Source organism: Pseudophryne corroboree, chromosome 9 (genome assembly GCF_028390025.1).
Source record: "Pseudophryne corroboree isolate aPseCor3 chromosome 9, aPseCor3.hap2, whole genome shotgun sequence".
Lineage (NCBI taxonomy): Eukaryota > Metazoa > Chordata > Amphibia > Anura > Myobatrachidae > Pseudophryne > Pseudophryne corroboree.
Window position 1 is genome coordinate 217,619,611 of NC_086452.1, and position 25,559 is coordinate 217,645,169.

A 25,559-nucleotide genomic window follows, 5' to 3' on the forward strand; every position below is an offset into this window, starting at 1 on the left:
TGTCAACAAAGAAATGGTAAACAGGTCTGTTGCCCGCACGGGTATTCGGATCTCGTTGCGGACTCCGCGTATTTGCATATTTGGCCTCGACTTGAGAGACCGCCTCCCACTTCACTCCTGCCTCTATGTGAATATTGTTCTGGCACTGGCCTGGGTGTGTATTGCTCGCACCTGGATGGCTCATGCCCCTCCGTCATCTGCCGAATGGGTTGCCCTTGTAAATTCTACCCTTTCCCATGAGCGCTTTATGTACACTAAGTGTAATTCCTTACTGAAATTTGATAAAATTTAGGCTCCCTGGAAGAACTCTCCGTACTCTATTGACCCCTACTTTAAACAATGCATACATGTGTCGATTGCTCCTGTGCACTGCTTCTAATACGGCCCGGCTCGCCTTTTTTCAGTATTTCCCCTTGATTTCTAGCATGACATTTGATTCTTTTGTTTTCTCTTCTATGTCTGTTTTATTTTGTTCTGATGAGTGGATGTGACTACGTCCTATATCCACATAACGCAATAATTTGAAGAAATACTTCTAAAGCACGTCTTTGATTTTATAGATGTTTATTAGAAATGTTTATTGTATCGTTATATTTTCTTTGTTCTTTTCTCATGCAAAACAATAAAAAATACTTGATAAAAAAAAAAAGGTAAACAGAAGACAACCAAAATATAGCAATGCCTCCAATGTCACCCATGGAATTGGAGAAATGGATTGTACTGTTAAGTACCAAAATTATTGTTACTCCTTCATCCACTGGAGTACACCTGGGATGTGGCAAATCAGTCCTCACAGGAGGGAGTGCATTGTGGATACTCGAAGCACACATCACCTAAAACTGGACTACTTCGATACAAAACTGTAAAAACTGTGACTTACAAAAGGTCTGCATGAAAGACCAAGTAGCAATCCAACACAGCTGAGCTGAAAAGACCCTTTGACACATAGCACAAGAGGCGCCCACCGACAAAGAGGATTTAGCAGAAACCCTGGATGGCATGGGTTATTTGGCAGGCAGTGTAAGCTTACCATAAAACTACCAAGAGCCACAGAGGTACAAGAAGAAACTTCACAGAGAAGAAATGGAACCACAAAAAGGTTGATTGATGAGGAACTTGGAGACAACCTTCTGCAAAGGAGGGTTTGTACAGCACTCTGCCTGGTCCTCATGAAAAACCATATACAAAGAGCAACAGAACAAGGCACTCTCCTGGTGAAAGCAATTGCAAGGAGGAAGACCATCTTCCAAGTAAGGTATTTAAAGTTCACCGAGTAATGCGATTCAACCAGAGCCAGAGCCAATTGCAAAATATCTAAGACAAGATTCAAGTCTGAGAGCTATGGGAGGGAGAAAGGAAATTTGAGATGGAGGACCCCCTGCATAAATGTGTGAAACTCAGGAAGCAAGGCAAAGTGACGCTAGAAAAAGACGGATAGTGCCAACACCTGCACCTTCAAGGATTGCAAACACAGACCAGCATCCAGACCTGCCTGGAGAGAAGAAAAATGGAAGTGATGAAAGGAAGGAGGGAACTTATTCCAGTCACACTAAGCTACATCAGGCCAACAAATGCAGTGGCAATGTTTTGCAGAGTCCAGCTTGCAAGCCTCCTGAATGTTCAGAATGCTCTCCACCCTCAACAACCATGCCATAAAATAGAGTCGAAGTCAAAAGGAGTGAACGAACGTCCTGTTACAGCAGGTCTGGACATTTTTGATGAGGCCTTGGGTTATCTATCAGAAGACAACAAAGGGCCAAGTACCATGATCAATGTGACCAATCAGGATTCACAATTGCTCATTCTAGATTGATGCTTTTCAGAGCATGAGAACCGGAATGGTGGGAACAGATCAGATGAAAGGATTACAGCATAGTAAAATCGCTTGCTGCCACAGCTACCATGTCTCTCATTCTTGAGCAGTAAAGTGGAGCCTTGAGGTTGATGCAGGATACCACAAGATCGAAATTTGGCAACCCCCTTTATTATACCACAGCATGGAAGAACAGTGAGTGAAGGGACCTTGCAAGGGTGAAAATCCTAATGGCTGAGAATAAGCCTCCCAATGTTTGACCTCACAAAGGAATACAGTTGCTATGGCAGGAGTATGACTTTCTGCAAACCTATGTATACATGCCAACTCCCTCATGGCCAAGGGACTCTTCGTACCCCTTTGGTGATTGATGTATTCCATTGCTGTGCCAATGTCTAACTGGACTTTTATTAAACTCCCCTGCTTGTGATGTTGAGCTGCCATCAAGGTATTGTAGATTGCCCTGAGTGCCAGAGCATTAATGGGCAATAACACTTCTGGCAAAGACCAAATGCCTTCCATCAGATACCAGAGAACCACAGCACCCCAGCCTCAGAGTGACCAGTGTCCAATCCAGGATAAGGAATGGGTGACCGTTGCGGATATGTTTGGTGTTCAACCACCAGAGAAGGGACAGACAAGGAGAGGTCGAATACTGTAAACCAGTAGAGGCGAGAGCCATCCCACTTGGAGACCAGGTCCAATTAAAAATCTAGAGGGCATAACGTTCTGAACGGGACTGACTTGAAGTAGGAGACAAGCCTCCCCCGGAGATACGTACACAAACTGACTGAAACAGCTAATTTTATGAGAGCAAGCCACATCTTAGACTGGATGGCAAGAATCTTGTCTGGTAAAAGACAAATCCTCTGCGAGGCCAGGTCAAACAACATTCCTACGAATAGCACTCTCAAAGGATTCAAAATGCACCTTTTAAAATTCTAAATCCATCCAAGAGAGATGATCGTGTGATGCGTCAGAAGGACCAGAGAGCAAAGAAGAAGTTGGGGCCTTTATCAGGAAATCGAGGTAACAGACGTTCGTTACACTTAACAGCCAAATGTAAGCAACCATTACCATCATCACTTTGGTAAATGGGGTGGAAAAGAGCAAGGGTGGAAGAGCAACAGAAGGGTAGGTATCTGAATTGCAAGTGGGAATCTCGTAATGCAAAGTGAAGTAAAGTTTGAGGAGGCTTTTGGATAAAGATGTGTAAAACAGGCATCCCAAATATCCAGAGATAAGACAAGTCTTGAGGATCCAGGAAGTCAGCGTCTGAGATGTTTATCATCTGGCAGACAGCAGAAAGGCTTGATTAAAGCGTTCAAGCCTTACGTGTCAGCCACATTATCTTCCATAATAGAAGAAAAATCCAGGTCTGATTCTTCTGGAGGATATTCTTTCCCCAGAGTTAAATATTCAGAATTTGTTTGTTCCCAAGACTGAAGGTTAGCTGTAAGCAGTCTCTTTTGAAGAGAGTTCTGTATGGAAGGCTCATCTGAGCTCCTGAAAGCAGAGTCTTGCAGTCTCTCCAGAGAAGAGCAGACTTGTATGAATCCTTGAACAGCATGAGCAAAACAGTGTCTGAGAAGGCTGGGTCACAGACTGACCTTCAGCCGCAACCGAAGATGGTCCTTCTTAAGGCACAGCCAAGACGGGTTGCAGAGGAAACAAACAAGGTATGAGAAGGTGGACCCATACGATAAACACTCAGTCAACGCAGGGTAAGTTTAAAAGAGGAAGCAGAGGAGGAGAAGCAGTGGCCACACACTGTCTCTATGGTGAGGCTCTGCTGCAGGGATGGCTGAGCCACATGAAGCTTTTGCTGCTGCTCATACATGCTGGGAAGATGGTGGGCAGTCTGCAATCAGAAGCATACTGAAGAGGGGTGAAGAGGACCATTCCCTCCCCCTTCAGATAACAGGCAAGCTGCTTGCCCAATGGGAGCCACTCCTTCCAGCGGGTATAGTTTCTCAGCGAGAGCTGCTAAGATGGAAGCCTATGCTAAGCACCACACTCATCACCCAGCCTCAGCTCTAAGCTGAGATGTAATGTAATTGCAGCTTCCCAGTGGCCAAACTAGGATGGGGCGACATTAATAGTGTGCTCCACTAGCCAGAGAATGGATCCTTTTCACCGCTGCCTTCCCACTGCACTCAGTGACCTAGACACAGAACTGTGTGGGGTAAAGGGTGGGTTCAAATAAACGGAGATTAAAGTGCCAGGCTTCACATATCATCATCCATAGCCTAAGTGTACGCCAGTGTCCCACAGTAGACAAAGGATAAAGAAGTTCACATAAGGAGTTGAGAAAATTAGAGGGGAAAAGGAGTATTATGTTCTTATCTAGTTAAATACTTTTCTTTGGAATCCATAAGGGACACAAGCTTCACAGTGAGAACAGGCCGAGGAGGAGTCTTAGCACCAAACACTTCACTTTTTCTCTCAGCATCAGCTCAGGCTCCTTCTCCCCCTATACCCCACCCACAGACCCAGGCAGGTCAGATAAGTTAGTAAGTCCAAAGCAGGAGAGAGAATGAGGAGAAGAAAGACCAGCAGACACAGGCTCAAACACTCATAAGATGTTAACAGAGGAACCGGGAGCTGACCAAAACCCGCAAGCAAGGTGCATTAGGGTAGGCACTCTATGTCAACTACGGATTTCAAAGTATTTAACCAAGGAAGAACATAAATCTCCATTTCTTTTTCATGCCATAGGGGACACAAAATTCCAAGTGGGACATCCTAAAGCTAGTCCCCTAAGGGAGTGGACTATCCTGAGCTGCGCTGAGAACCCTTCGCTTAAAAGCCATGTCCGTGGAAGCAAAGGTGTCAACAGAATAAAATTTGAGAAACATGTGGGCAGCGGACCATGTAACCGCCTTGCAAACGTGCTCCACAGAGGCACCAGGTCAATCTAGTGGACTGAGCCATCACCACAGAGGGCAGGGAAGTCCACCCAGCGCACACATGGTGGTTGGTCAAACGGATCAACCGGTCTAAGGTCTGTTTCGGAGCCCCGTTTGTGAAAGTCATAGGGACTCTGACTTACGGAGAGCCCTTGTTCTGTCCACATATATCCAGAGGGCCATCACAAAATCCAAAGAGGCCTTCTCCAGCAAAGAATCAGGAGAGAGTGTAAGGCAGGGATCACAATCAACTGGCTGATGCGAAATCGAGAGACTACCTAATTGAATGCGAGAGACAGCCAAACACAAGTGAAAGACCAAAAATGGAGAGTAAAACTGAAAAAGTAGCTGAAAGGCGTCTAGTGAAGGGCCCACTCACCTGAGAAAATGTCCTGGTGGCTAAGGACATCCGCTTTCCAATTTTTGACACCGAGAATGAAGATAGCCGACAGAGCTAGTAGATGATGCTCGATCCAGATGAGAATGAGACTTAATTTCTTCATGGCGCTGCCCAGTTGATTTATGCAGGCGACAGCTGTGGCGTTGTCAGATTGTACCTGTATCGGACGATGCTGGAGCAGCAACCAAGCAAAACAGAGGGCTCTGAAGACTGCATGGAACTCCAGAATGATCGGCAGCTGGCTCGCTGGGGTTATCCACCGACCCTAAAATGTCTGCTGACAGGTTACTGCCTTCTACCTGCAAAGACTGGCGTCGGTGGTGAGGAGGACCCAGTCTTGACCCAGAAGCAGTGGTCTCTGTCCAAGTGGGACGCCTGGAACCACCACAAGAATGAGTGCCGGACCTCCCAAGAAAGAATGATCGTCTGAGTCTTGAAGAGATGACCGGATTTGTTCCACCGGGAGAGAATTTCGATATTAAGAGGATGGGAGTGAAACTAGGCATACTCCATCATATCGAAGGTGGAGACTAGGGAGCACAGGATATGCATGCAAATGTGTATGGAGTCTTGGTGGTAAACCAAGAACATGCAATCCTGTCCTGTAGGTCCCAAAGTTTTTCCACAGGGAGTGAGATCTGCTGAACCGTGGAGTGCAGCAAGGCCCCCAGATGGAGATCTCCTGAGTTGGAGTCAAGGAGGACTTCGCCCAATTGATGATTCATTGCGAGAAAGAGGTGATCCAGGAGTACTGGACCAGAATAAGATGATCTTTCAGGTAAGGTAAGGAAGATTTCAGACACCCATGCATCGCAAAATAACTGCCATGACATTCGTGAAGATATAAGGAGCAGTGGAAAGAGAAATGGCAATTACCTTGGAGGCCAGAAGGGAGTGAATGGACTCCCCACAGTGCCTGTGCATTTTCTGGATTCTCTAGAAGGCCTGTGGAAAAAAATTGGGTAAGAGGACGCTCCCAGAATGATAGAGCATAACCATGGGAGATTCCAGCAGGAATCCTTTGTGGTCGCCACCTAAGTCTCAGAGATCTCTCGCTGTTTCGCATGGAAACACCGGACGCATAGAACACATTTGTCCGGATCCTATGGAGGAACAGTGGAAAAAATTCTGCAGGAACGCTACACGAGCTCCCACCTCCCGGGGTGTTTTGGTCTTGGAAGACATAATGCAGGAATCTAAGGCATCCCCCACACACAAAGTTAACAAACGGTGGTGTGCAATGAATGGTAATGCAGCACAAATAAAGCATAAAGTGAGGCTTTGCAAAGGAGTATATACAATAATGAAGTGTCAGACCAGGAAACTTGTTGACAGAACAGTATTTAGGGAGGAAACAGTAAGAAAAACCCAAAAAGTTCTTCTGAACACTTATACATGCACACAGAACACACATTGCAGCAATAATGGGCAAGACCGCTGGGAGTGAGGTATACAGTTAGACCAGGAGCCTGTGCAACTCTCCAGTATAGAGGGAAGATGCAAAAGGGGTGGCAGAGGCACTATGTAGAGAGCAAACCTCCCCCTATTGAAATGGACTCCAGGGCAAATCGCCACCAGCTTGGAAGTGCCCAGTCACATGGCTGGCCTGGTGGTTTAGTGGGGATGCAGACGGCCTGGACGCACACAGTCAACAGAGCCAATTGTCTCCCACAAGCAGGGAGCTGCTCTTACCTATACTCCCGTGAATCCAGCTGTGGCTAAGGGTCCCAGAGTATGTCAAGGGGTCCTGGCCGTAGATATTGGGACCTCTCGGCACACTCTGGCGTTGGTGGAGCAGCAGTGCAGGCATCGTGAGGATGCCTAGCACTGCCTGCTCAATAAAATATACACACACAATAAATATTATATATATATATATATATATATACATATATATATATATATATACATATATACACACACACACATATAGGGCAAAAAAGTATTTGGACAGCCACCGATTGTGCAAGTTGACCCACTTAAAAAGATGAGAGGTCTGTAATTTCCATCATAGGTACACTTCAACTGTGAGAGAGACAGAATTTGAAAGAAAAAAAAAAAAACACAAAACAGGAAATCACATTGTATGGTTTTTAAACAATTTACTTGTATATTTTTGTGGAAAATAAATATTTGGACACCTACCAAGCAGCAAGATTTCTGGCTCTCACAGACCTGTTACTACTTCTTTAAGAAGCTCTTCTATCCTACACTCGTTACCTGTATTAATGGCACCTGTTTGAACTGGTTATCTTTATAAAAAAAAAAAAAAAAAGACACCTGTCCTCAAACAGTCAGACTGCTACCTCTCCACCATGGACAAAACATGAGAGCTGTCTAAGGACTCCAGGGACAAAATTGTAGAGCAGCACAAGGCTGGGATGAGCTACTCGACAATAGGCAAGCAGCTTGGTGAGAAGAGATCAACTGTTGGCGCAATTATTAAAAAATGGAAGAAATACAAGATCACTGACAATCTCCCCTCGACCTGGGGCTCCATGCAAGATCTCACCTTGTGGGGTATCAATGATCTTGAGAACGGCGAGGAATCAGCCCAGAACTACACGGGGGGACCTGGTCAATGACCTCAAGAGAGCTGGGACGAGAGTCACAAAGGTTACCATTAGTAACACACAACGTCGTCATGGATTGAAATCATGCAGCGCCCGAAAGGTCTCCCTGCTTAAGCCAGCACATGTCCAGGACGTCTAAAGTTTGCCAGTGACCATCTGGATGATCCAGAGGAGGAGTTTGAGAACGTAATGTGGTCAGATAAGAGCAAAATCAAACTTTTTGGTATAAACTCCACTCGCCGTGTTTGGGGGGAGAAGAATGATGAATGACATACCATGAACACCATACCCACTGTGAAGCATGGGGGTGGAAACAACATGCTTTGGGGCTGCTGGTCTGCAAAGGGGACAGGACTACTGATCCGTATTAAGGAGAGGATGAATGGGGCAATGTATCGTGAGATTTTGGGCAAAAACCTCCTTCCCTCAGTAAGAGCATTAAAGATGGAACGTGGCTGGGTCTTCCAGCATGACAATGACCCCAAACACACCGCCCGGGCAACTAAGGAGTGGCTCCGTAAGAAGCATTTCAAGGTCCTGGAATGGCCTAGCCAGTCTCCAGACCTTAACCCAATAGAAAATCTGTGGAGGGAGTTGAAAGTCCATGTTGCTCGACGACAGCCCCAAAACATGACAGATCTAGAGAAGATCTGCATGGAAGAGTGGGCCAAAAACAGGATTTTGGTACCTACCAGTAAATCCTTTTCTCGTAGTCCGTAGAGGATGCTGGGGTCCACATTAGTACCATGGGGTATAGACAGGTCCACCAGGAGCCATTGGCACTTTAAGAGTTTAAGAGTGTGGGCTGGCTCCTCCCTCTAGGCCCCTCCTGCCAGACTCAGTCTAGAAACTATGCCCGAGGAGACGACCTACTTCGAGAGAAGGACTTAACACAAATAGTGGTGAGATTCATACCAGCTCACACATACAAGGCACGTCAAGTCAACTAGCTTGAACCAATCAGCAAACGGCTGAAACAGTACTTACCCAGTAACTATGCAGTACGCAACTAAACAAAGTGGTACTGAACCAAATAACATAAGCAGGAAAACAAAGCGCTGGGCAGGTGCCCGGCATCCTCTACGGACTACGAGAAAAGGATTTACCGGTAGGTACCAAAATCCTATTTTCTCTAATGTCCCAGAGGATGCTGGGGTCCACATTAGTACCATGGGGATGTACCAAAAGCTCCCAGAACGGGAGGGAGAGTGCCGAGGCTCCTGCAGAATTGATTGACCTAACTTCAGATCATCAGAGGCCAAAGTATCGAACTTGTAGAACCTTGCAAACGTGTTCGACCCCGACCAAGTTGCCGCTCGGCAAAGCTGCGTTGCCGAGACACCCCGGGCAGCTGTCCAGGAAGACCCCAACTTACGAGTAGAGTGGGCCTTAACAGATTTTGGACACGGCAGTACCGCCGTAGAATAGGCATGCTGGATAGTGAACCTAATCCAGAGAGAAATAGACTGCTTAGAAGCAGGACACCCAATTTTCTTGGGATCGTAAAGGACAAACAAAGAGTCCGATTTCCTGTGATGAGAAGTTCTCTTCACATAAACCTTTAGAGCCCTCACGACATCCAAGGACTTTGAAGTAAGCGAGGGTTCAGTAGCCACTGGCACCACAATAGGTTGGTTGATATGAAATGCCAACACAACCTTTGGAAGGAACTGCTGACGAGTCAGGAGCTCAGCTCTATCTTCATGGAAGATCAAGTAAGGGCTTTTGCATGACAAAGCCCCCAGCTCCGAGACACGCCTAGCAGAAGCTAAGGCCAACAAAGTGAACACCTTCCATGTAAGAAATTTGAGCTCCACCTCATGTAACGGCTCAAAACAAGCCGACTGGAGAAACTGCAACACCACGTTAAGGTCCCAAGGCGCCGTAGGCAGTACAAAGGGAGGTTGGATATGCAGAACCCCCTTCAAAAGGGTCTGAACCTCCGGGAGGGCAGCCAATTGTTTCTGAAAGAAAATAGACAGGGCCGAAATCTGGACCTTCACAGATCCCAACCTCAGCCCCATATCCACTCCTGCCTGCAGGAAGAGGAGGAAACATCCCAGTTGAAATTCCACGGCAGGAAACTTCTTGGACTCACACCAAGAGACATATTTCTTCCACATACGATGGTAATGTTTAGACATTACCCTTTTCCTAGCCTGTATGAGGGTGGGAATCACTTCTTTCGGAATACCCTTCCGAGCAAGAATCAGGCGCTCAACTTCCGTGCTGTCAAACGCAGCTGTGGTAAGTCTTCATAGGCGAATGGACCCTGTTGCAGCAGGTCCTCCCGAAGAGGAAGAAGCCTCGGCTCTTCTTGCAGTAGATTCAAAAGGTCAGCGTACTAAACCCTTCTTGGCCAGTCTGGGGCAATGAGGATCACTTGAACCATTGTTCTCCTTATGAGCTTTAAGATTCTTGGGATGAGTGGGAGTGGTGGAAACACGTACACTGACCGGAACACCCACGGAAACACCAGGGCGTCCACCGCCACTGCCTGATGGTCCCTCGACCTGGAACAATAACACCTGAAGCTTCTTGTTGAGATGAGAGGCCATCATGTCTATTTGGGGTAGATCCCAAAGATCTGTTACCTCCTTGAACACCTCCGGATGGAGGCCCCACTCTCCCGGTGGGAGATCGTGTCTGCTGAGGAAGTCTCCTTCCCAGTTGTCTACTCCCGGAATGAAGATGGCTGACAGCGCCAACGCATGCTTTTCCGTCCAGAGGAGTATTCTGGTGACCTCTAACATCGCCGCCATGCTCTTCGTTCCGCCCTGTCGGTTTATGTAAGCCACTGTTGTTACGTTGTCCGACTGTACATGAATGGCCCTGTTTCTTAGAAGAGAGGCCGCCTGAAGAAGACTGTTGTAGACGGCTCTTAGTTCTAGAATGTTGATGGGCAGGCCGGCTTCTAGGCTTGACCACCTTCCCTGAAGGTCGCCCCTTGAGTGACTGCTCCCCAGCCCCGGAGGCTCGCATCAGTCGTTAGCAGGACCCAGCCCTGAATCCCAAACCTGCGACCCTCCAGCAGGTGAGGCAATTGAAGCCACCATAGGAGTAAAATCCTCGCCCTTGATGACAGACAAATTCTCTGATGCATGTGGAGGTGAGGTCCCTACCACTTGTCCAGGAGGTCCAGTTGGAAGGTCCGAGCATGAAACCTCCCGTACTGGATAGCCTCGTAGGAGGCCACCATCTTTCCCAATAGGGGAATGCACTGAACACCCGGGGTGGCTTCAAGACATCCCTGACCATGGATTGGATCACCAACGCCTTGTCCCGCGGAAGGAACACCCCCTGTACTTCCGTATCCAGGATCATTCCCAGAAACGACAATCTCCGGGTCAGTTCCAAATGTGACTTTGGAAAATTCAGAATCCAGCCGTGACTCTGAAGCAGCCGTGTTGTGAAAACAATGGTTTGCCGCAACCTTTCCCTGGACGATGCCTTTATCAGGAGATCGCCCAGATAAGGAATGATGTTCACACCCTGTTTTCGGAGTAGCATCATCATCTCCGCCATCACCTTGGTAAACACCCTCTGTGCCGTAGAGAGACCGAACATCAGAGCCTGGAACTGAAAATTACAATCCAGCGATGCGAATTGGAGATAAGCCTGATGCGGCAGCCAGATCGGAATGTGAAGGTACGCATCCTCGATATCCAGGGATACCAGGAATTCCCCCTCTTCCAGACCTGCTATGAACGCCCTGAGAGAGACTCCATCTTGAACTTGAACTTCCGTAGAAGGGGTTCAACGACTTAAGATTCAGGATAGGCCTGACCGAACCATCCAGTTTCGGTACCACGAAAAGGTTTGAATAGTAACCCTTTGTCAGCATGTGCGGTGGGTCCCGGCACAATGACTTGCGCCTCCACCAGCTTTTGGACAGTGTCCTGTAGCACTGTGCTGTCATGCAACAGAGTTGGTAAGCCCGACTTGAAAAACCGATGAGGAGGGAGACTTTGAAATTCAAGCCTGTATCCCTGAGAGACAATATCTACCACCCAGGGTTCCAGACCGGATGAGACCCAGACCTAACTGAACTGTCAAAGTCTAGCTCCTACAGGCCCCACCTCCGGGCCCTCCCGCCCACCAGCATGCGGAGGACTTAGGGGTATCTGAAGCAGGCTTTTGTTCCTGGGAACCTGCAGCGGCAGGTTTCTTGGACTTAACCTTACCTCCTCTGAAGAAGGTACTGGATGACTTGGCCTTTCTGGTCTTGTTGGGCCAAAAGGACCGCTGTGTAGCTGAGGAGAACGATCTCTCCGGAGCAGGAGCTACTGGGGTAAGATACGGAGACTTACCCGCTGTAGCGGTAGAAATCCACGCGTCTAGGGCTTCCCCAAAGAGAGCCTGGCCTGTATAGGGTAGCGATTCCGCGTCGGCCGACCACTGGCGGAGCCACAGTCCCCGACGAGCTGAAACAGACATCGAAGAAATTCCCGCAGCCATGGAACCCAGGTCTTTCATGGATTCTACCATAAAACCTGCAGAATCATGAATGTTGCGCAAATACAGTGCAACGTCATCCCTATCCATCGTATCCAAATCCACCATTAAGGTAGCCGACCACTTCACTATTGCCTTAGCAATCCATGCACTAGCAATAGTGGGACGTAATATGGCCCCTGAAGCAGTGTACACTGATTTCAGAGTATTATCAATTTTCCTATCTGCCAGCTCCTTTAAGGTAGTAGATCCCGGTACCGGTAAAGCTACCTTTTTTGAGAGTCTAGATACAGATGCGTCAACAATTGGCGGGTTTACCCATTTTTTCCTATGCTGCCCAGGGAAAGGAAAAGCTACCAGAATCCTCTTAGGAATCTGAAACTTCTTTTCAGGATTCACCCAGGCCTTTTCAAATATAGTATTCAGCTCTTTTGACGCAGGGAAGGTTAGCGAGGCTTTCTTGTTTTCAGTGAAGAAAGCCTCCTCAACCTGCTCTGGTGTGGTATCATTAACATCCCGGATAGCCTCTATCAACAACTGAACTCCCCTTGCAAGAGATGCGGACCCGTGCAACACATCCCCGTCACCATCTGTAGTGTCAGAATCGGTATCCGTGTCGTCTTGTGTTACCTGCACAAGCGCACGTTTGTGGGGGTATATAGCGGGGTGACCTGAGGTACCATACAAGGGCCACACAGCCATAGAGGACTGTGATAACCTGGGTTGCCGACTCATTACTTGTAACCCTGTCAGAAATCTGAGAAATCCAAGCCCTGATAGAGAAAAAAACACTCTGGTTTCCTTGCAGGAATCTGTGCTAAACCAGTGCTAACCTGATTGCATGGAATGGGATCATCCTGTGAGGATAAATCCTCAGCAGCCTATGACACTGTATCTCTGGACATTGCTGCTAGTGACCACCACACACACACACACACACACACACACACACACACACACACAGGATGGGGTAAGACAGAGTTTCCCCCCCAAGAATGGCAAGAGAGAGAGACAGATTGGAGCCAACCCACGTCAGCGCTTTCTATACAAAGAGAAACCAGTGCTGACTTGTGCTCCTTAATAGGACACACAGTCAAGTATTCAGCCTACCCCCCCTTCTACATCCCCCTGGTACCGGTACAGTAACTGGAGCTGCTGTGTAGGGATCAGGATCTTCCTTCTGCTTGTAGCATGCAGGAAAATGGCGCTGGAACGCTGCAGGTCCGCTCTGAAGAGAAGCTCCGCCCGCTTCCCGGTCTGAGGAGTTTTGCTGGCTGGAACCCAGGGGCCCGACAGGCTTGCTGAACAAGTTTTAGGGTTAAGCGCTGGCCCAGCCGCACAGTGTGCCGCTGGTACCATCCAGGAGCGCGGTTAATACCGCGCTCCCACCCCTGTTGCCGCCATCTTCACTCCAACCCCCTGCTTGATAGGGGGGTCGTGACTAACTTGCCACTTTCTTCAGCTATTTAAGGGGTCGGCGGCATGCTGCTGGGGAGAGCGGTGCCTCTGCGGCAGAGACCGATCACCCTCTCTGGAGCTCAGTGTCCAGTCAGCGGAGTCAGTGGCTCAGACCCCGCAGGGTGGACACTGCTCTCCCCCTTAGTCCCACGCTGCAGGGAGGCTGTTGCCAGCAGCCTCTCTGTAAAATAAAAACTCTAACTAAACTTTTTCCAGGAAAGCTCAGGAGAGCTCCCCTAGCTGTGACCGGCTCCTCCGGGCACAATTTCTAAACAGAGTCTGGTAGGAGGGGCATAGAGGGAGGAGCCAGCCCACACTCAAACTCTTAAAGTGCCAATGGCTCCTGGTGGACCCGTCTAAACCCCCATGGTACGAATGTGGAGCCCAGCATCCTCTAGGACGTTATAGAAATACCTGCTACAGTGTGTACAAACCTGGTCAAGAACTACAGGAAAGGTTTGACCACTGTAATTGCCAACCAAGGTTATATTACAAAGTATTGAGTTAAACTTTTTGATTGTCCAAATATTTATTTTCTGCAAGAATATACAAATGAATTGTTTAAAACTCATACAATGTGATTTCCTAGTTTTTTTTTTCAGATTCTGTCTCTCACAGTTGAAGTGTACCTATGATGGAAATCACAGACCTATCATCTTTTTAAGTGGATCAACGTGCACAATCGGTGGCTGTCCAAATATATTACCCATTTAGTGCCCAGACTTTTACTCAGCCTACACACACTGTGAAGCCTGTGTCCCCTATGGCATGAAGTAAAGCTTAGTTTTGTTTTCAAGTAATCCAAGTTTTTTCTTATTCATTAATCATGATTTAATCTCAAAAAGTATCAAGGATGGATAAGTGGGTCGTGAAAACAACACTATTTATTCAATCTATAGCTCTTCCTACTAGATTCAGTTAGCGAATCTGCAAATGCTGACTAGAATGATGTGGAAGGTCAATTTTAAGAAATTTGTTGCTTGTTATTAGCTCTGATGTACACAGACAACATATAAATTTGGAGAAAGGATAATTTCATGAATGGACAGTAGTTACCTTGATCACATATCCCAGGCCACATATCCAAAGAGTTATCAGAATCTGAGAAAGAATTCAGTCCTGCCGTTCCATTTTCATTACATTCTATGGTCTGAGTCGTTCGCTGACATATGGCATTTAATGGCACATAGCTGGGGTGGTAATGATTAATTAGGTAACAGAATACTCTTCCATCAGAAAAGGACACTGTGAAATTTTCAACCTAGGTACCAAAGAAAAACAAGTAAATATTAAATAACCTCTCCTCAGTACAGAAAGTATTTCCATAAATCATAGGTTGCTTGCAAGCACGGGAATAGCTTCACAGAAGTTATTTTAAAACATTTGTTTTTCAAATCAGAAAAAAGTTTAAAAGTTAAAAAAAAAAAAGTCATGAAATAGCAGTATATATAAAAGGTAATAGTACAGATGTGTCCTGACATAATAAGCCATGCAATGTGAGATGCCTAGCGCGAGTGAGCCGCCAGGTCTTGTGCAACTAGAATTGGGACTGTTTTTAAACTGAAGATGTGGTAACACGATGTGCCTAGGACGCACTAGGAGACTGTGCTGATTCATTTGAAATGTGACACTTGTATATTGTGTGTGGCCGAGTCTGTATACAGAGCACAATGGATCTTGTGTTGGAAAAAAGCTGTAGCACTTCATATACAGATTCAGAGACTCAGTCGCACACAGATATACAAGTGTCACAAATCAAATTAATCAGCACAGTCTACTGCTGTGAGATAGATAGCCAATATAATATATCTGTATAACTATAGCTATTTGTGTTTGGGGCAAAAAAACAAAACAGGTTACCGCCATACAATTTCACCATTTGTTCCTTCCCACAGGTCCCATGTCTTAGAATTATCTTCAGCTCTGATCTCTCCTTCAAACGCCTCATTCAGTTACTCGCCCAGTTTTGTTCAAGTCCAAAACTTTGCTTTAGCTGCTTCCCACCAGTGGAACGCTCTGCCTCCCCCAATGAGACCATCTGCCTCTCTCTACAGCTTCAAATGGGTTCTCAAAATTTTATTAAAGCCTCCTAGCTGTTATCCGAATCCACCACTCTTTTGTCCTCAATCACTTTCTCTTCCATGTCACTCCCAGTTAGACTGTAGGCTCTTTAGATGACTCTACGCATAATGATGATGATGAGAAGGAGGATGATACTACTACTACTACTCATAAAAACTAAACTGGAGTTCTGGAGACGCTGCTCAGTACATTACATTCAAACCAGGTGCAGAAATATATTACACTTCAATCAGTCATGGGACTTAAATTACTACAGCAGCACGTTTCCATGAATATGAAAGCCAGCAGTATTGCCGATTGTTTTAAGTATCATTATAACTTACACTTCTTAAATGTATATAAAAAATAAAAAAATATGATGGTTGTAATAATAAGATTTTACACACCGGTAAATCTATTTCTCGTAGTCCGTAGTGGATGCTGGGGACTCCGTAAGGACCATGGGGAATAGACGGGCTCCGCAGGAGACAGGGCACTTTAAGAAAGAAATAGGAATACTGGTGTGCACTGGCTCCTCCCTCTATGCCCCTCCTCCAGACCTCAGTTAAGGAAACTGTGCCCGGAAGAGCTGACAGTACAAGGAAAGGATTTTGGAATCCAGGGTAAGACTAATACCAGCCACACCAATCACACCGTATAACTCGTGATAAACTTACCCAGTTAACAGTATGAACAACAACAGAGCATCAGACAACCTGATGCAACCATAACATAACCCTTATTTAAGCAATAACTATATACAAGTATTGCAGAAGAAGTCCGCACTTGGTACGGGCGCCCAGCATCCACTACGGACTACGAGAAATAGATTTACCGGTGAGTAAAATGTTATTTTCTCTAACGTCCTAGTGGATGCTGGGGACTCCGTAAGGACCATGGGGATTATACCAAAGCTCCCAAACGGGCGGGAGAGTGCGGATGACTCTGCAGCACCGAATGAGCAAACACAAGGTCCTCCTCAGCCAGGGTATCAAACTCGTAGAATTTTGCAAAAGTGTTTGTACCCGACCAAGTAGCTGCTCGGCAAAGCTGTAATGCCGAGACCCCTCGGGCAGCCGCCCAAGAAGAGCCCACCTTCCTTGTGGAATGGGCTTTTACTGATTTTGGATGCGGCAATCCAGCCGCAGAATGAGCCTGCTGAATCGTGTTACAGATCCAGCGAGCAATAGTTTGCTTTGAAGCAGGAGCACCCAGCTTGTTGGATGAATACAGGATAAACAGCGAGTCAGTTTTCCTGACTCCAGCCGTTCTGGCTACATAAATCTTCAAAGCCCTGACTACATCTAGTAACTTGGAATCCTCCAAGTCACGAGTAGTCGCAGGCACCACAATAGGTTGGGTCAAATGAAAAGATGACACCACTTTTGGCAGGAATTGTGGACGGGTCCGCAATTCTGCTCTGTCCATATGGAAAACCAGATAGGGGCTTTTACATGACAAAGCCGCCAATTCTGACACACGCCTAGCCGAAGCTAAGGCCAATAGCATGACCACTTTCCACGTGAGATATCTTAACTCCACGGTCTTAAGTGACTCAAACCAGTGAGATTTCAGGAAACTCAATACCACGTTAAGATCCCAAGGTGCCACTGATGGCACAAAAGGGGGCTGAATACGCAGCACTCCCTTTACAAACGTCTGAACTTCAGGAAGAGAAGCCAGTTCTTTTTGAAAGAAAATGGATAGGGCCGAAATCTGGACCTTAATGGACCTAATTTTAAGCCCATAGTCACTCCCGACTGTAGGAAGTGAAGGAAACGGCCCAGCTGGAATTCCTCTGTAGGGGCCTTCCTGGCCTCACACCAAGCAACATATTTTCGCATATACGGTGATAATGTTTTGCTGTCACGTCCTTCCTAGCCTTTATCAGCGTAGGAATAACCTCATCCGGAATGCCTTTCTCCGCTAGGATCCGGCGTTCAACCGCCATGCCGTCAAACGCAGCCGCGGTAAGTCTTGGAACACACAGGGCCCCTGTTGCAACAGATCCTGTCTGAGAGGCAGAGGCCATGGGTCCTCTGTGAGCATTTCTTGCAGTTCCGGATACCTTCTTGGCCAATCCGGAACAATGAGTATTGTTCTCACTCCTCTTTTTCTTACGATTCTCAGCACCTTGGGTATGAGAGGAAGAGGAGGAAACACATAAACCGACTGGAACACCCACGGTGTCACTAGTGCGTCCACAGCTATCGCCTGAGGGTCTCTTGACCTGGCGCAATACCTTTGTAGCTTTTTGTTGAGGCGGGATGCCATCATGTCCACCTGTGGAAGTTCCCATCGATTTGTAATGTGTGTGAAGACTTCCTGATGAAGTCCCCACTCTCCCGGGTGGAGGTCGTGCCTGCTGAGGAAGTCTGCTTCCCAGTTGTCCACCCCCGGAATGAACACTGCTGACAGTGCTTGCACGTGATTCTCCGCCCAGCGAAGAATTCTGGTGGCTTCTGCCATCGCCACCCTGCTTCTTGTGCCGCCCTGGCGGTTTACATGAGCCACTGCGGTGATGTTGTCTGACTGAATCAGCACCGGTTGGTTGCGAAGCAGAGGCTCCGCTTGACTCAGGGCGTTGTATATGGCCCTTAGTTCCAGGATATTGATGTGCAGACAAGTCTCCTGACTTGACCACAGCCCCTGGAAGTTTCTTCCCTGAGTAACTGCCCCCCACCCTCGGAGGCTTGCATCCGTGGTCACCAGGACCCAGTCCTGTATGCCGAACCTGCGGCCCTCGAGAAGGTGAGTACTCTGCAGCCACCACAGAAGAGACACCCTGGCCCTCGGGGATAGGGTGATCAGCTGATGCATCTGAAGATGTGATCCGGACCACTTGTCCAACAGATCCCACTGAAAGGTCCTCGCATGGAACCTGCCGAAGGGAATGGCTTCGTGTGACGCCACCATCTTTCCCAGGACTCGCGTGCATTGATGCACAGACACCTGCTTCGGTTTTAAGAGGTCTCTGACCAGAGTCACGAGCTCCTGGGCCTTCTCCTCCGGGAGAAACACCTTCTTCTGGTCTGTGTCCAGAATCATGCCCAGGAAGGGCAGACTCGTCGTAGGAATCAGCTGCGACTTTGGAATATTCAGAATCCAGCCGTGCTGTTGTAACACCTCCCGAGAGTGTGCTACGCTGATCAGCAACTGCTCTCTGGACCTCGCCTTTATGAGGAGATCGTCCAAGTATGGGATAATTGTAACTCCTTGCTTTCGCAGAAGCACCATCATTTCTGCCATTACCTTGGTAAATATTATCGGTGCCGTGGACAGACCGAACGGCAACGTCTGGAATTGGTAATGACAGTCCTGTACCACAAATCTGAGGTACTCCTGATGAGGTGGATAAATGGGGACATGCAGGTAAGCATCCTTTATGTCCAGAGACACCATAAAATCCCCCTCTTCCAGGCTTGCAATGACCGCTCTGAGCGATTCCATCTTGAACTTGAACCTTTTCAGGTAAATGTTCAGGGATTTTAAATTCAATATGGGTCTGACCGAACCGTCCGGTTTCGGAACCACAAACATTGTGGAATAGTAACCCCTTCCCTGTTGAAGGAGGGGAACCTTTACCACCACCTGATGGAGATATAATTTGTGAATTGCCGCTAACACTACTTCCCTTTCTATGGGGGAAGCTGGCAGGGCCGATTTGAGGTAACGGTGAGGGGGCATCACTTCGAATTCCAGCTTGTATCCCTGAGACACAATCTGTATAGCCCAGGGATCCACCCGTGAGCGAACCCACTGGTGGCTGAAATTTCGAAAACGCGCCCCCACCGCTCCTGGCTCCACCTGTGGAGCCCCAGCGTCATGCGGTGGATTTAGTGGAAGCCGGGGAGGACTTCTGTTCCTGGGAACTAGCTGTATTGTGCAGCTTCTTTCCTCTACCCCTGCGTCTGGCAAGAAAGGACGCACCTCGGACTTTCTTGCCTCTGTGATCGAAAGGACTGCATTTGGTAATACGGTGCTTTCTTAGGTTGAGAGGGAATATATGGCAAAAAAATTGACTTCCCAGCCGTAGCTGTGGAAACTAGGTCCGAGAGACCGTCCCCAAACAATTCCTCACCCTTATAAGGTAAAACCTCCATGTGCTTTTTTGAGTCGGCATCACCTGTCCATTGCCGAGTCCACAGGACCCTTCTGGCAGAAATTGACATTGCATTTATTCTAGAGCCCAGTAGGCAAATGTCTCTCTGGACATCCCTCATATATAGGACAGCGTCTTTTATATGCCCCAGGGTCAGTAATATAGTATCCTTGTCCAAGGTATCAAGTTCCTCAGATAAGGTATCCGTCCATGCTGCTACAGCACTGCACATCCAGGCCGACGCAATTGCCGGCCTTAGTAGGGTACCTGAATGTGTATAAACGGACTTCAGGATACCTTCCTGCTTTCTATCCGCAGGATCTTTTAGGGTGGCCGTATCCTGTGACGGCAGGGCTACCTTCTTAGATAAGCGTGTCAAAGCTTTGTCTACCCTAGGGGAGGATTCCCAGCGTAACGTGTCCGTTGGCGGGAAAGGATACGCCGTAAGTAACCGTTTTGAAATCTGCATTTTCCTATCAGGAGAATCCCAAGCTTTTTCACATAACTCATTTAACTCATGCGAAGGGGGAAAAGTCACTTCTTGCCTTTTTTCCCCAAACATATAAACCCTCTTGTCAGGGACAGGGTTTTCCTCCGAGATGTGCAATACATCCTTCATTGCTATAATCATGTAGCGGATGGCTTTAGCCATTTTAGGCTGCAACTTTGCATCATCGCCATCGACACTGGAGTCAGAATCCATGTCGATATCTGTGTCAACAATTTGGGATAGTGGGCGCTTCTGAGACCCGGACGGCCTCTGCGCTGTAGGATCAGGCATGGGTTGAGACCCTGACTGTCCCAAGGCTTCAGCTTTATCCAACCTTTTATGCAAGGAGTTTACATTATCATTTAAAACTTTCCACATATCCCTCCAATCAGGTGTCGGCGCCGTCGGCGGAGACACCACATTCATCTGCACCTGCTCTGCTTCCATATAGCCTTCCTCGTCAAACATGTCGACACAAGCGTACCGACACACCACACACACAGGGGATGCTCTATTTGAGGACAGAACCCCCACAAGGCCTTTTGGAGAGACAGAGAGAGAGAGTATGCCAGCACACACCCCAGCGCTATATGACCCAGGAATTACACAGTAACTTAGTGTTTACCCAGTAGCTGCTGTATATACTGATATTGCGCTAAATTTATGTGCCCCCCCTCTCTTTTACCCTCTTTCTACCGTGAATCTGCAGGGGAGAGCCTGGGGAGCTTCCTCTCAGCGGAGCTGTGGAGAGAAAATGGCGCTGGTGAGTGCTGAGGAAGAAGCCCCGCCCCCTCAGCGGCGGGCTTCTGTTCCGCGATTTTGTGTAAAATAATGGCGGGGGCTCATGCATATATACAGTGCCCAACTGTATATATGCTCTTTTATGCCAAGAGGTACTTAATTGCTGCCCAGGGTGCTGCCCCCCCCCCCCCCCCCCCCTGCGCCCTACAGTGACCGGAGTGTGCGGGTTTAATGTGGGAGCAATGGCACACAGCTGCAGTGCTGTGCGCTACCTCATATGAAGACTGGAGTCTTCTGCCGCCGCTTTCGAAGTCTTCTTGCTTCTCACGCCGGCTTCTGGCTCTGCGAGGGGGACGGCGGTGCGGCTCCGGGATCGGACGACCAAGGGTGAGTTCCTGTGTTCGATCCCTCTGGAGCTAATGGTGTCCAGTAGCCTAAGAAGCATGACCTATCCACAGTGAGTAGGTCTGCATCTCTCCCCTCAGTCCCACGTAGCAGAGAGTTTGTTGCCAGTAGATCTCTCTGAAAATAAAAAATCCTAACAAAATACTTTATCAGCAAGCTCAGGAGAGCTCACTAAAATGCACTCAGCTCGTCCGGGCACAGATTCTAACTGAGGTCTGGAGGAGGGACATAGAGGGAGGAGCCAGTGCACACCAGTATTCCTAATTTTTTCTTAAAGTGCCCTGTCTCCTGCGGAGCCCGTCTATTCCCCATGGTCCTTACGGAGTCCCCAGCATCCACTAGGACGTTAGAGAAAATAGGATAGCATGCATAAGCTGGTAACAACGCAATGTACACATAACCGCAATTCAAAGTCAAATCTGGATGTCTTACTTTTGTGCTGTAGAAGGCACACACTGCATTAACCCATTCCATGAGATAAAGTACTCGCTCACTGTAGTTCTCAGGTATAAAAGGCTCACTGTCACGTTTTCTTGTAGCGGTGGGAATGGAGAGCGCGCGGAGGGCGGCCAGCTTCTTTTGTATGTTGTAACTATGCTTTAGAAACTGTATTTCCTCTTTTAAATGGTCAATATGGAGTAACAAGTTCACCTATTAAATGATAACGTGACATAAAGGTTACATATTTTCACATAGCAAAGCACATAAAAAAATATATATATATAGAAAAAGACAAAAAAAAAACCCACACCTTTAACTGATCTTTAGCAATATGATCTTGGGCGTCTTTAGCAGATATTTAGACATGAATACATAATACATAAAGAGATAAGGGTATGAGGTTTTGGCATATGAAAGGTAGTGTTCTAAGGTTACACCAGATGCAATATAAACAGATTTTGGAGCAGGTCTTAAACCCACTATCCATGTTTTCCCTCAGGGCTGAAGCATTTAGTATAGGAAAGTTGCTGGTCTTAGGCAAGCATTCTATGGGAGCATTAATCTTGGACTACTATTTTAATACCTGGTACCTCAGCTCAACTTAGTCTGCACCTAGTTGAATAAGTCTGCCAATCGAGTGTAAGAGAGATAGGAACAATCTTTTCTCTCTCAGTCATGGGGTAGACTGAGGTATAGCTGGAGGAGTCTGGGCACAAAGAAGTTAACTTGAAGGACAGCTTAGGCTCCTGCTCCTCCTCCCCTATACCCTGCACAGGTCAGTCAATATTTTCTTTTTTATTAGCTTTCTTAGGTGCTGATCAATTTTTCAGCTTCTCTACAGCTGTACTTAACTTCTATATATTCCAGTTCTCCCCTCCCATCTCTGTTGGCGCATTCCATGCTCTTGCAGCCCCAAGAGTCATACTCACGTTCAACCCACTAGAGAGAGGCAGCAACTCATAGGAGACTTTAGTATTCTCTCAGCCTTCCTTTGTAATCACAATTCCTTCTTCAGAGGTGGAGAGCCAAAAGAAAAACAAATTTGAACAGGTAATAAACCTGCCCCCAAGCTTGCATAAAAACAATGGGGGTCATTCTGACCTGATCGCACACTGCCATTCATCGCAGCGATCAGAAGTGCACTTGTGCCGGCGCTGCAGTGCGCGGGCGCATGGCTGATAGCCGAATTTTGCAAGGCGACGATCAGGTCTGAATTAGGCCCAATGTGCATGACCGGCCAAGACTGCCAACTGAGAGTCTCATAGGGTGGGAGGCAATCTGCAACAGTTCTGCGATGAATGGTGGAAAACTACGCCTGGTTCTTGAGTTTGGAGAATGGCGGGACTGGGCCATGTCATTTCCTTCAAACAACTTACTCCTAATCATTTTTCACCACCAGCCTGTCTCTCTATCCATCCACAGTCGGAGCTCTAACGTTGTGTGTCAGCTTCATTCTGGACTCCGGAGTCATTTTCTATGTTCCTCCACATCAAAGGGTCTATTTCTCAATGGAAAACCAGACCATTCAAATTGAAGATAAACATTTAGGGACTTCCTTTTGTCTAATTTCTGGGTTCCCAAGTACAAAATGGAGACTCTTGTCCATTCTGAATTCTTTGGAACCAGCGGATTTCCCAATGTCCCTGGATATCAAAGATGCTTACTTGCTTATTCCGATTATTTTGATGGAAAACAAGCGGTTTCTACGATCTGCAGTCCTCTCGGACCAATACTAGTTTTGGGCTTTACCTTTTGAGTATTCACCAAAGAGATGTCATCGATCGTGGCTGCACTGCAGCTTTAAGGAGTAAGGGCAAACCTGTAACTGAACAACCTCCTCCTTGCAGCCCAACCAGAACATGCTCTGCAGGAACATCGAACTCAAACGATTCCGCTTCTTCAATCCTGCGGGTGGCTCATCAACTGGGGCAAGTTCAATCTGAAACTTGCTCAGTAGCTGGGGGTCCTCTTGTTAAAAGGGTTTTTCTTATCAAGTGTATCAAATGCATGCATGTCCTGGGGTAGATTGTGTCAACTTTCGACATGGTAGAATTTGGCCAGTTACATTCCAGGATCTTCCAGATGGAAATTCTATCCAAGTGGAATAGTCTCAGAAGTTTTTGCTGTCCCCAGAGGCTAGACACTCTCTACGGCAGTGGCTTCAATGGTTTCACCTGGACAAGGGTCATCAGTTTCTGGTTCATCAGTGGGTTATTCTCACAATGGACGCCAGCCTCAGGTTACACAAGAGGCAATCTTTAATGGGCTTTGGAAGGCACGGAATCCTATCATCCCATAAACAAATTAGAGCTTCAACCAATTTACAGGGCTTGCATACGCCACATCCACTTCTCCGTGGCTATCCGGTTAAGGTCTGCTTTGGACAATGTTACTGCTGTCGCCTACATCAATCATCAGGGTGGCGTAAGGAGTTGTCTGGCCATGTGCAAGGCAAGAAGAATACTGCAGTGGGCGGAACAGCTTCTTCCAGCTCTGTTGGCGGTTTACATCCCAGGGGTAGCAAACTGGGAGGCCAACGATCTTAGCCATCAAGACATCCACACCGGGGAATGGTCTATTCACCTCCAAGTAATGCATCAACTGGTGGACCATCTGGGTCGCCCATCGATAAACCTAATAGACCACAAACTACCTTGCAATAGTTGCAGGACTTGAGACCGGAAGCAGATTTTTGGGAGAAAGACCAACATCAGTGGGATAGTCCAATGTCCCTACTACCTCATGTTACTCGCAAATTGAAATAGGACAGACGGACCATTATTACAGTGGCTTCGGATTGGTATCACGTCAGTCTCTGCCCGGATCCAGAGCGTCTAGCTTTGAAGTAGTGGCTGTTGAGACGACACTCCTGAGGGCCAGAGATTTATAAGATGATGTGAACGTCACCATATTTTGTGCTTCAGCTAGGGCATACCACAGAGTCTGGAGAACTTAATTCTCTTGGCGTGCTTGACAAAAATGTAATCTTGAAATTTTCTGGGTAGCGAAAAATCTCTTATTATAGACCAGTTTAGATCTGGGTCTTTATCTGCCATGCCTGAAAGTCCAGATAACTGCACTTTCTGGTTTATTTTCAGAGCTGTATGGCAACTATTCCGGCTAATCACACCTTTCTTTAGAAAATTCTCTATATTCAGCACCGGTGTGCGCCTCCGGTCACGTCCTGGGACTTGGTCTTAGTACTTCAGGCTCTTACTTTGAGCCTTTGGAGTTAGTAGCCCTCGAGGTGCTTACGTGGAAACCAGATTTTCTTTTGCCCATTTCTTCAACCCATCGGGTTCAAACAGATATAAGTTTCTGATTTTTCTCCCGGACTGGGTCGTTTTACAAACTACCTGCTCTTTTCATCCAATGGTGGTCTTCAAATTTAAAATTATTCAGAACCTAGTTCCACCTTTTACAGATTGCTAGTAGGGATCCAGACATTTATTAAATACTTAGGAGTCATGAGAGCTCTCCGCATTTAAGTGCGTAGGTCTAAGGACTTTTGCAGTTTAGATTCTCTTTGTCCTCTATTTGGTAGTCAAGAGATGGTTGGCCCACTTCCAATCAAACCATTGCTCTTTGAATTTGGTAAGTAATCTATCAGGCTTACACATTGGCTTGGCTAGCCTTCCAGTACCTAATTTGGTTGACACCCACTTTACCCGGGCAGTTAGGACCTCCTTGGCTCTTAGTGGGGACTCGGCG

General features: G+C 47.2%; 1 protein-coding gene and 1 long non-coding RNA gene across 2 annotated transcripts in view; one reads left to right on the forward strand and one right to left on the reverse strand.

The window, feature by feature from the left end:
• Positions 1–16,064, forward strand: part of LOC134957893 (uncharacterized) — a 33,252-nt gene extending 17,188 nt beyond the window's left edge. The window contains exon 2 of the long non-coding RNA XR_010186783.1: positions 15,504–16,064. This is a non-coding gene — a long non-coding RNA (uncharacterized LOC134957893). The remainder of the gene's footprint in view (positions 1–15,503) is intronic.
• The window catches only part of ASPM (assembly factor for spindle microtubules), a 330,682-nt gene that overhangs the window by 118,891 nt on the left and 186,232 nt on the right, over positions 1–25,559 (reverse strand). Inside the window, exons 14-15 of the mRNA XM_063940119.1 lie at positions 21,840–22,058; positions 14,665–14,869 (exon numbers count right to left, since the gene is read on the reverse strand). Coding sequence (XP_063796189.1) covers positions 14,665–14,869; positions 21,840–22,058 — 424 coding nt within the window. The remainder of the gene's footprint in view (positions 1–14,664; positions 14,870–21,839; positions 22,059–25,559) is intronic.